At 47.8% G+C, this 12,551-nt stretch overlaps 1 protein-coding gene across 1 annotated transcript in view; it reads right to left on the reverse strand.

Annotated features, from left to right (window-relative positions):
- The window catches only part of LOC135907594 (uncharacterized), a 258,333-nt gene that overhangs the window by 65,909 nt on the left and 179,873 nt on the right, over positions 1 to 12,551 (reverse strand). Inside the window, exons 9-10 of the mRNA XM_065439279.2 lie at positions 10,403 to 10,666; positions 1,658 to 1,768 (exon numbers count right to left, since the gene is read on the reverse strand). Of these exons, the coding sequence (XP_065295351.1) occupies positions 1,658 to 1,768; positions 10,403 to 10,666 (375 nt within the window). The remainder of the gene's footprint in view (positions 1 to 1,657; positions 1,769 to 10,402; positions 10,667 to 12,551) is intronic.

Here is a 12,551-nt window from a genome sequence, read left to right on the forward strand (position 1 = left end):
CAGGCAGGATTTTGTAAAGGCTACTCAACAACAGAACGTATTCACACTAACAATCAGATGATAGAGGAATGTGCGGAGTATAACGAACCCTTATATATAGCTTCCATTGAGTAAGAGTGGGCTTTCGATTCAGTCGAAACTTCACAGTCATGCAGGCATTACGGAATCATCGTGTAGACGAGCCGCAATCAAAAATACCGAAAGATGTCTATAACTGCTCCACAGCCACCGTAATCCTCCATAAAGAAAGGAACAAAATCCCAGTAAAGAAAGGCGTCAGGTAGGGAGATACGATCTCTCCGATGCTATTCACAGCGTGTTTACAGGAAGTATTCATAGACCAGGATAGGGAAGAATCTGGGATAAGAGGTAATGGAGAATACCTCAGTAACTTTCGATTCACTGATGATGTTGCCTTGCTTTGTAACTCAGGGGACCAATTTCAATGCATGCTCGCTGACCTGGACAGGAAAAGCAGAAGGGTGGGTCTAAAAATAATACGCCTAAAACTAAAGTCATGTTTAACAGTCTCGGAAGAGAACAGCAATTTACCATAGGTAGCGAGGCACTGGAAGTGGTAAGGGAATACATCTACTTAGGGCAGGTAGTGACGGCGGATCCTATTCATGAGACAGAAATAATCAGAAGAATAAGAATGGGCTGGGGTGCATTTGGCAGGCATTTTCAGATCATTAACAGCAGGTTGCCGTTATCCCTCAAGAGAAAAGTTTATAACAGCTGTGCCTTTCCAGTACTCACGTACGGGACAGAAACCTGGAGGCTTACGAAAAGGGTTCTACTCAAATTTAGGACGACGCAACGAGCTATGGAAAGAAGAATAAGTGTAACGTTAAGGGATAAGAAAAGAGCAGATTGGGTGAGGGAACAAACGCGTGTTAATGACATCTTAGTTGAAATCAAGAAAAAGAAATGGGCATGGGCAGGACATGTAATGAGGAGGGAAGATAACCGATGGTCATTTAGGGTTACGGACTGGATTCCGAGGGAAGGGAAGCGTAGCAGGGGGCGGCAGAAAGCTAGGTTGGTGGATGAGATTAAGAAGTTTGCAGGCACAACATGGTCCCTGGAACATAGCCACAATTAGCACATGACCGGGGTTGTTGGAGAAGTATGAAAGAGGCTTTTTGCCCTTCAGTGGGCGTAGCCAGGCTGCTGCTGCTGATGATCATGATGATGACTACTGACGTCATGCAAGACGCCGATTACGTATTTTTGGTACCACTTCTTGCGGACCACAACGCCGGCTTTTGTGCCTACATGGGACGTATAGTGCCTTCGCCTTGAAATGCATCTTCATACTACTCACACTAAGTGCGTCTACAGTGAAAATTGGAACACAGGCGGGCATCGACACTTGGCCATTTGTAAAGCGGTTGTCGCACGTTCCCGCCGTTTTTCGTCAAATTTGCCGCCTGCAGTGCGCTGTACGCGCATTTCCTTTTCGCGCTGGTGTGCACGCATGCCTTCAAGCGGGCTTGAGAATAACTGACTCAACAAGCTAGCAAGTATCGTTCGCCCGCGGAGTCGGACGCACGCTTCAAGTGTGTCGTTAGACTTGGACGTCAAAGTGTCCTTTCCCTGAGTACATATACATACAGGGAGATTGTGAACATATGAAACATCCGTCATCACTCACGTTGAAGAATCGTACTCTTTTCGCGGGGTGGATGGGGCAGATTCTGCTGCTTCTTGTGTAGATTGGACCCAGAAAGATCAGGTCGATGTCCTCCTGGATACCTTTAATGTGCTGCGAAAATGGGCAACCAAATATGTGTATGAAATAGCATTCAGCAGAAACTATGATGTCGAAGTAAAATCGACATTTTTCCAATAGCGCCTCGCGTACTCAGTTTGGCTGTAATGACGTAGGTGTTAAAAGGGCCCTAACCAGGCCGGGCCATTTATAGCTGACAAGCGCAGAGTATACAATGCGCGCCAAGGAGTGTACTAAGTTTGGCTGTAATGACGTAGGTGTTAAAAGGGCCCTAACCAGGCCTGGCCATTTGTAGCTGACAAGCGCAGAGTATACAATGCGCGCCAAGGAGTGTGTTTGCAAAGAATTGCATCGGTACGCGCCACGGAGAGTCTGAACTTTCAATCCGACCGCTGTTTTTCCTTTCGCTCGCGTCGACCGCGCTCGATGTCGGACGGTGACGCAGTCGTGTCCCTGCTTCTACGCACTTGTGTCGGCAGTGTGACATCATTCGGGGTGACACGTGACTCCTAGAATTATTGTTGCTTGCATTGACGAGTTGTAGTTTAGAGAAATAATAAAACACACAAACGCAATGGCTGCAAATTTTTTGTTTTGGTTCGCACCGAAGCAAGGGAGACGTAGTTCCACTTTGCTTGTTCTCACGATCTTGCACGTGCGCAGGTACCGAAACTATGTCATTTTCTACTGTGCTTCAGCGCGTGATCATGCTCTGCGATCCGCTTGTTCTGCCTTGGTATTCTTGTAGCAATAAATTATACCGCTAGTCATGTGTCCTTGTGCAGAGCGTGCAACATCGTGCGCTGCGCGAAACGAGAGATCGCAGCAGCTTGCGCACAACTCTGTCACCGGAAGTACGCAGCGCCGAAAAAGCGAGGAGAAAAAAATGAAGGCGGAGTCCATGACGTATGGGTCACGCGATTCTCGAGGTCCGGTATGGGAGGCTTAAAGCCCCTCCATACACGTTTCCGCCGACCAGGGGACGTATTCTGAAACGTTCGCCGCGGCGAAGTTTCGCACTGGCCACGCCTCCGCCGTTGCGGCGCGCGTTGAATGGCTGCTTTGACAAAACCGGAAATTCACTTGCGCCACCTGAATTTTCGGTTTTGTCAAAGCAGCCATTCAGAGCGCGCCGCAACGGCGGAGGCATGGCCAGTGCGAAACTTCGCCGCGACCACGGAGGAAGGAAACTAAGGAGAGGCCCTGACGTCACTCTTTGTGAAGCAAAAGTGATGCCGGAAGTTGGCGTTGTTCATGGCGATGCTCCGCCTTTTGTGCCACCCTCCTCTCTTGTTTACATCTGTCGCGAAACCACGCCGCGCTGCGCGTGGTATCGCGCGCGGAGCGCGTGCGCTCGCGCAACATCCGGCAAAGCACGGTGCAGGTAACACAGCGCAACAAGACACGGTGACTAACGCAAATCCGCCCACATAGTGCCTTTGCCACGGCACGAAACCTACCAGAGCAACACGTGCGAGCGCTCACAAAATCAGAACAACGCCACCATTGTGGCCCAAAAGGCGCGGCCATGCAACAAAAAAAATTAAAAAGCAGCAAAAAAAAATGAGAACCTATACGTAATTTCCGCCACACTTTTCTCCTAGCGCGCGGAGGGGGTAGGGCCTCTCCTTAGTTTCCTTCCTCCGTGTCCGCGGCGAACGTTTCAGAATACGTCCCCAGGTTAAGTACCGCCAACTTGCCGTCCTCCTCCACGCTCCTCTCCCACTCACCCCTTTGCTTCCGGTGCCAAGTGGAGCTTACATAGCTGCAGCTTCCTGTTCCGAGTGGAAGTGATGTTATGTTGTTTAGCGTTGTTTACTTTCGCGTCACTGTAGAGGCTTTAATTGCACCAGCTGTGGTTGAAACTGTGAATGAGATTCCATCCAAGAACCACCGCCTATTGTAACCAGCGATCTGCTCGCGTTCGCGGCTTCGCGTCAACCTGCGACCGGTTGTGGCACGAGCGACAACGTACAGTGAAATGTAGTGCCTGGGCGCTTGGAGACCACTGCCGTTTTTCGTGCATTTGGAAAACAGTGACCGCGAACTACTACTTCAGCGGAATACACCAGCTTGTCCCCTTTGCATTCTTCTTATGGTGACTGCAACAGCTCTGCTAAGCACGCGCGGGCAGAGCTGTGGTATTCGGGAACCCGCCACTCCCGCATGGGAGTGGCGTAATAACGAAGGTATTGCTGCGGTCTTAGCACGTTACAGAAGTGGCATACGTATATACTACGTAAGAGCAGTTTTACAAACAACACCCCAATCTCTGTGTGACAACTTGTGAATGGTCGTCTGTTCTCTAAAGTGGCGTGAAAGAGGTCGATTTCTGTGAAGTAGCATTGACATTCCAGTGAACGTGGGTGACGCGCTCCATAGACGCAGTGTTTCGCTCAGAAAGAGATGAAGAGCCAAACTTGCTGCAACGCATTTCATCCAGGACAGAGCGTCACAAATAATTAAATTGGGGCGCAGGTGTCTCTACTCGAGAATGCTATGGCGGCTAAGGGACCATACGAAGCATCAGTGGATCAGTCGGAATATAGCCACTTTATATTCCAATGTTTAATATTCAAGTAATTCCATCAGCAGCAGCCGTCTATATATTTATTTATTTATTTTATACCTAACGGGAACGGATAGTGTGGTCCAAGCAGGAGGGAACTTGATTCGTACAAAAGAGGATGACAAGAAGAAAAACGCAACCAGACATTAAAATGAAGGGCCGAAAGTAAAATAAGACATAGCTGCCGTGAAAGTGACCCTTCCGTTCATGCACAAAATAACTAGCATCAACAATACTTGCAGGCATTTTGCTCCTCTCACAGTCATTTTAGAAAAGAACTTGTGCTGAAATGCACGCTGGCAAATCTGTTCTGGCGAATAGCTGGCAAATGGACATGCCTGCCGTGGGGTCACGGCTACAGTCTAAAAAAATTCAAGCTTACTCTCACACTAAACTGTCAGTTTAAGCGTGACGCGCATGTAAATGAGGCATGGATGGCGTCTCAAGCACCATGTGACCGAAAATAGACGTGACATTCCTTCATATAATCGTGAAGGCAAGACTGCCTGCCATGGTTCTGTCTTGTGCGAGCGAGAGCGAGCCGCGTACGCGTGAGAAACGCAAATCACACGCTTGAGATCCCGCGGAGTGCTCGCGTGGGAACTCTCTTTCACGCTTATAAAAATCCAAATAGGGGGTCCGTGATATATCACCTGATCTCCGGGGAGCGTGGGCGAGGGAGAACAACAGTTTGCGTCTTCTCACTGCCCTGTGAGGAATGCGAAACTTTTCTTGGGGAGGCTGAAGGAGATTGGTGTTTTGAAGGCTGCGCTCGGGCCATCTTTGGTGTGGATTTTCCGGCGGACTGCCAAGAGTGACGTTCGTTCATTGCAGCACAGAGCTTCCGGTCTAATTATCAGAGTTGCTGTGTATCACCATGTTCACATCTACAGACATTCATGCCGTACAACGGGGGTGGTGTGTGGATACATTGTACACTGTGCCGAGCTTACGAGAGAGAACCCACCGCGTTTTACGGCTCCAGAGCAGAATTTTCATATGGTTAAGGGAGATGTACGTATATGTATACGTATCTGTATATGTATATGCATGACTGCCAGTATTTCAGTCTAGTGTCGCCTCTAATTGTTGCCATTCGACGGTTCAGAGAATTTTTCAAAGTGAAAGAATTATTTCTAATAACAAAGTTATCTTCGAACTTGGTAGATGCTGCTGTAAATATGGTATCATTATCTAGCGATGCACATTCCATTAAGTGTCGCAATTTAGTTATTTACTCCCGTAACATTGAGGGATAGAATAAATAATCTATGAACGTAAAATACTTCATTGCTCCCAACGATCAACTGCTACCTAAGCACACAGCATGTGTTAGCATTAAAAAAACAAGAACAAAATAAGCGACATTGTAAATTCTCTGCAAAATCATATCCAAATTCACTCACCGTACCGACATGCGCATAGCGGTTAAAAAATAACCTTGTTTTTATCTCCACATCATAATATCATAACGTCAACGTAGATACCCTCAATACAGTAAGAGAACATGAGCTGACTGCCTAGTGGTCTTCATGGCACTGCGACAGCGAGGTCTTGGAGGCCGGCAATCGCAACCATCATGAGGATGTAGACGGAATCTCTCGTTTATTATAAAACACACTCATTTTTACTAAACCTGGCAGTATAGAAGTGCAGCTTGATCCTAAAGTGATCATGCGCATAAGAGCTATTTTTTCTCACTGGGCGCAAATATGCGCCTGCTGTTCCCGAGAGTCAACAGTATCACCGTAGAATGAGGCGCCTGTGACCGAACACAACAAAAGAACGAAAGATGTCTTAGCGCGGACATATTTGCGTACTTTATTTCTCATTTATTCGGCTTAATTACTGCATAACAATGCGCGTCACGAGGGTATATTCACAGGTACATGGCACTGCATGCGATGATTCGTTGCTTTGATTTTGTCTCACGCTAAGCGTTAAATTACGTTTCGTGAGGAGAATTACTCACGCTGACGCTGGCTGAGGAGCATCACGCACCCTAACGCTTTTGTGGAACTCTAGATATGCAGCTTAAACAGACACCGCACGGACGAAATTCAGTGCACCGGGCTGCTCACACACAAATTTACTAAATCTGGGCGACCTTTAGTGCTCAGAGTGAGAGAGGGAAGGTCTCAGTATAAGATGCCGAAAATGTTTGCACAGCCTGCGTACGACATGCTTATGACACAAGATGATCTGACATCTCTGGCATCTCGTATCTACCGATGGCAGACTTGCCTAATATATATAATTCAGTCAGGCAGCTCTTATTTTCCTCGCATGTCGCGTTAGACTTATTACTGCTGGAGTGGTGCACATATTATTTCTAAAAAAATGGTGTTTGGGGTTCAGCTTGAACCTAGTTAAACAAGCGAAATCTCTGTTAAGCATGGTTAGACACGGTTCTTCTGTGCTTCTTCCCAGTGAGCTGCATCCGCAGGGTGCTCAGACTCAGCCCGGCTCCTGCGCCGAAAAGTTGACGCGTTCGCACCGGCGCGTGCTGCGTCCATCGCGAGACAGCGAATAAGCGCCGCCGAAGCAGCTCCCTCACCTAGTCACGTGGTACACAGTGCGAGGCTCGAGCTATTGCAGCTGCGAAGCCTCTCCGCAGCAGATCACATGACGTCACACCTTCACACTTGCGCGCCGAAATTCACCTTGGGAGTTCTACCTCCATGAGCTTTCACTCAAAAAAAAAAATCACAGTTCCGCCGGAAAGGCGAAGCACCGATTGCAATAGCAAATTAGTAGATAGCTGTACGAAGTATAGTGCTTTCCTCGGCCGTATAAACTTGTAAACATTCGCTTACTAACTAAATTACCAATGATAGCAGGCGTAAGCGTGAGGTAAGGGGGAGGTAGAAAGAAACAGACACACGGAGACTGCGCTGTCTTTGTGTGCCTGCTTCCTGTACAGGATGTACAGGATAATGAAGTCTGAGAAAGGGCGGCAGGTACGTAGGTACAACGACTGGCTTTGGGTCCTGTTCAACGAAAGCAAGGATCAGGTTGTAGGCGGCCGGGAATTCGCCCAGTCCAAGAGGATTGCCGAACAAGTGACTGAATTCCTTTGGCAAAGGTCAAGAATAGGCCTTACAAAGCGAAGTCGGCGAAACATTTAGCCAACTAAAGTGACACTACTCGGTGATGTTGTGCTCCCAGACGACGTTAGGGGTCTACTTCAAAAAGGAACGAAATACAGCTTTGAGCCACCGCCCAAGAAGCACCAGCTGCTCGCTACGGCCCAGCGAATAGGAAACTGCGCTGGCGAGGCGGAGCGGGATCGAGCCACCAGTGACGCAGTGGATACCCTTCTTCGGACCGTGCATTCAAGAACCACCCATAACCCACCCTTCAAGAAGTTAACGGGCTTCCTACGGCAAAATTACCTCGTCGCAGTACAGGCGGACAAGGAGGATGGCTTCGTCATCCTTTCCAAGGGCGCCTACGGAGAGAGGGCCATCAGCGCGATTGAGAAGAATTTCAAGGCCGTGGATTTCAACCACAAAAAGCAAAAAGCCAAAGCGATCAAGTTGCTTGAGAACTTCAACCTGGAAGCTCTTCGGAAGGCGACGAACCGGGCTGAGGTAGGCGTCTTGGAAGTATTTTTCTCCGGCAAGACCCACAAACCTGATTGCCCCTTTAGGGCTATTGTTTCTGAGAAGAAGACATGGCAGATGGAAGTAGGGCACTATCTCAAGCGCCATTTATGCCAGTTACCCCTAGATGACCCTTTCCTTGTGCGGAGCTCTAGAGAAGTCGTGCTGACTTTAGAACAAGGAACTTGGAGCAATGTGTACGCGTTTTCACTGGACGTTGAAGACCTGTATTATGCGATTCCTCATGACGGAGTGCTCAGTGCCGTTAGGAACAAAATCGAAGACTTTGGTGAAGTTAGGTTCAGTTGTGCAACCGGAGTGAATAGTGGCCAGTTTTTAGAACTGTTAAGCTTTTACCTTCATTCCACTGTTATTAGTTTCAAAAACCAAGACTATGTACAACGCAAGGGCATTTGCATTGGTTCGTCGCTCGCTCCCATTCTTTCAGACATCTTTCTCAGCGCCTTTGACAAGTGTGTAAACAGCATTCTGAATCAATCATGTGCTCCCTCTATAATGAGGTATGTCGATGACTACCTCGTGGTTGTTAACGACGTTCCAGGGTCTAGGCTAGATGACACTGTAGAATCAATAATTAACACATTTAGGAATGCAATGGATGCTCTAAACTTCACGTGCGAAAGGCCTTGTGACAACAGCATTCGCTTTCTGGACCTCAATCTCACTCTGATGAACACGCATGTCTGTTTCGAATACCAGCCCAGGTTGAACAAGCAGCTGATGTCATACGACACTGCGCATTCCAAGCTAGTAAAACGAGGGGTTGCAATGACTTGTCTGAAAGAAGCGCTAAACAAATCTTGCAACCACAAAATAGAAATCAGTTTCAATAACCAAGTTTCAAAGCTACGCCTAGCCGGTTTCCCTTCACTACTGATCTCTAGCGTTTGCGACAAGCTTCTTCAAAGATCAAACAGGCAAGAGAGGGTACTAACACAGAAAAGCCATTTGATAAGAAGAGATTACACGTGATTCCCTATTGGCACAGGGTATCCCACAACCTCAAGAAGGTGGCACAAAGGCACAGCATCAATCTTCTCTTCAGTGCACCATGTAAGCTGGCCAAGATATGCCCTATGATGACAAAAGCAAAACCCGAACCATGCTCTAAGAAAAATGCAGCGCCGTACACTGCTTGCAAAAGTAATGTCGTATACGAGATACCCCTAAGTTGCCAACAGGTTTATATCGGGCAAACCGGACGGTGTTTTAATGATAGGGCGCGTGAGCACAATTGGGCCGTAAGTAACAATGCGGGGGGCTACCTGGCGGAACACTGTAAACGTCACAATTGCCGTCCGTATCTTCGCGACACCAGGTTTCTGGCATGGTCTAGAGATAGACTAGAACGGGAGATATTGGAAGCCTTTTACATTGCTAAGGCTGAGGGCACGTGCATTAGTTGCCCTTCAGTGACGCTTACTGAAAAAGAGATAGCTTTTCTGAAGAGATAGGGAGGTCGTGATGTCACGTTGGGCCATTCTTGGTTGCATCCATTTAAAGTTCGGTTTCTTCAAAAAACATTTAGTTGGAAGTATCGCCTTGTCTGTCGTACATGTGTTTCTTTCGTCCGCGTCTTCGTAGCGCTCATTTCATCAAGTCTGCTTCCTTCTGCATCCTTGTTCAGTCGCGCTTACACATTCTATCATGGATTGAAACCAACTATCTCATTAACGTGTTTTGACTAAATTAACCAGCACGGTGGCACGCGCACACAGGTAAACAAGAACACACATCGCTCGATGACAGAGGAAACTGCCTGTGAAAACCCTGGAGTTAGGAAACGTGGTAACAGCCACGAGCCTATTGACCTCTGTGTATATGGCACTTCAACTCGTGTGAAACGCCGAAATCACAGCGCATACGAAGCTACCGATACTGTGCGCACTGCGGAAACATCGCAGATCGCTTTGAACATGAGGCCCGCGTGGGCGCGCACTTTGGCCACGTCGCAGATTACCTTCTAGACCCACGAGCGCCAGCAACGCGTCCCTACGGCGTCCGCCAAAGGAGTCTCCTACGACGTCCACGATTTGCGTGGCTGACGCCGTAGTAGACGCCACGGTTGCCTCCACTTTTATGGAGGGGCGGGCGCGGAGGACATTGTAACAGCCGCCAGAGAAGAACGCTCCTCGTACCCGGCTTGACCCCATTGCCTCGCGCTCCATGGGAGAGGGCACGCATCCGGGCCGCGTTCCTCACTCGCGTACGCGAGATTGCACCGCGTTCGCTGGCTCAACATCACAAGCTTTCACTCACACGGAACCTCATGGCGACGGCAGAAATGCGCCTGGTGTGTCCACATGATTGCTATCGCAATAAATAAAAAAGAATGCGAAAGTGCATGTGCAACTTCTGCCTATAGGAAGCCCTTTATTGTGGTGCCCCGTTCTTCGCTGGGGTTCTCGATGAACTGGCACTGTTTTTCTGCGCTGTTTCCGAGCAAGGTGAGATTGATTTTGAGACACAAACCTCGTTCCAGCTGCTCTGAAGATGGAGGGTGAACGCGATCGTAAATCCTAGGAGCCTGTTGGCTTTCGCCAGTCCCCGCAGGTAGCGCAACAGCAGAACCAAGGCCAGTGGGTCATTGCGGGATCCGCACACGGTGCCCTCCAAACGGAGCCACTCGACGTTGACGCCATCCAATCCGAAACGCTGCGTCAGGAGCATGACGCTGCGGGCAAAGCGCGCCAGCCGCCGAGGTTCCTGACCTAGGTAGGAGAAGTGGGCGTCGTCCTGGGGGAACCAGACGCACAGTGTCAGCCCCGCTCTCGCAGTTAAGGGATAGGCCTTGCCGTATACATCAGTGTACGTATATACGCGTATATGTCGAAGTTCTTACGCGGGCATGCTTGTGGTGCCCTCACAGATGCACGGAAGTTCACGATGTAAAAGGGTCTATTAAAACACTCAGCTGGTAGCGTCAAGCGTAACAGAAAACTCGGGTAGCATAGAGCAGGAACCATTGGATGGCCGAGTGACACTATCTGTCGATCCAGCACTGTCGATCCGGCACTGTCGATCCGGCTGGCCCTGTGGTTGCATTGCAGGCACCTAAAAGACGATGTGGCTGGCCTTGTCCGTGCGCTCCTCTTCTTTTTTAGAATGAGACATCATTTAGTTTCTCCGTTCCACCAGAGCACAAGGCAATGCAATACTCCCTACCTGACGTTATTTCGGAGATTGCAAATACGCCACATTAAGGTAATGGTGGCCTAAATCCCTGCTACCGTGTCCGTGTATCACTAGAATCAACCGGTGAAGTGGCGAAAATAGAGACACTGACTACTCAAATGATATATCATCTATTGAGGCAGCATTGAAAATTAATGTTGTTGGAACATAGCTGGTAACTTTCGAACAGCGCCAAACGAGGGGATAATAAATACAAAACATGGGTGCAGACAAAGAAGGTCGATTTGAATAGACATACCTACTGAATTAAGGTACGCTAAAGATGAAAATCGGTTCAGTCCGACACCCAAGTTTGCGTTTTTTGAAAAGTTACGAATATCTCCTTTCTCTCTTCCAGGATTGTTATTACGCATCAAGTCTGCAGGCTATTACGAACGAAAAAGCACAATGAGCTATGCTGTAGACGCTCATGTTGGTTTAGCCAGGAATATGCAGGCTTTTCTGCAGGATCCAATATGAAGATATGGAACTATAAACACCGCTTGTTGGTTTGGCAGGTAGTCATTCTAGCGCTCTAGCTTCCTCAGAACTTCTCTATCTGCCTTGTACTCCAACGTATGCTTGTAACCGTTCCGGTTCTATCAACCTCTTCCCTGCTTTTCTTCCACCAATACTCTAAACGTCTCTTGTTTATCACGACTATTATTATGGATATTTAGGTCCGTTTTAAATCCGAGCCCTTCTGGACGGTCTCACGGTTTATTCCTTGGCATTCAAGATTCAAGATTCAAGATTCATTTATGTCTCCAAGAGAAAAAGGCCGGGGACAAAAAGCTGCCTTGAAGCAGCTTGACGGGGTTCGGGGCCCATCTACAAAATGGCAGCAGTGAAGAGAAAAAAAGTACAATTTGACATACATCACGAATCAAAGAACACAATGCAGAATTTCAATTAAGCTTAATGCAATACAAAGTAAAAATTCAAATATACAATGCACTGAGAAGTAACAAAAAAGCATAATACAGCGTTATAGCAGAAACAAAGAGTAAAACGTAATTGCATTTCAACATTACGATAGAATATATCAAGTTCAAGCAATACATAGCAGCATTTCTTTTTATACAATGGAAAAAACACTATTAGCCTAATTTGGGTTTGAACCCACCACATTCTCAAAAAATTGCTGAACAATTGTTTTTCTGTTTAGGTTCATATTTTCTGTGTACCATTTGTGTGTGTTAAGGGTGTTCGGAACCAGGAAATGCAACACTTGGGAGCCATACGTCGTGCGAAGTCGGGGTAGATGCCATTTCTGTTTGCGTCTGGTGCTTGTATTAGTGGGCGTTTGTGTCACCGATGAGAGTTGGATTATGAACTTAGCCCGAGGCAAGCTGAAGTTATTCAAGGCGCGAAGAATGGTAAATGACACTAGATGATGAATGGGCGATATTCCATGTTTAATAAACAGTGGTCTGGTGTGAGCCAG

Source organism: Dermacentor albipictus, chromosome 1 (genome assembly GCF_038994185.2).
Source record: "Dermacentor albipictus isolate Rhodes 1998 colony chromosome 1, USDA_Dalb.pri_finalv2, whole genome shotgun sequence".
Taxonomy (NCBI): Eukaryota; Metazoa; Arthropoda; class Arachnida; order Ixodida; family Ixodidae; genus Dermacentor; species Dermacentor albipictus.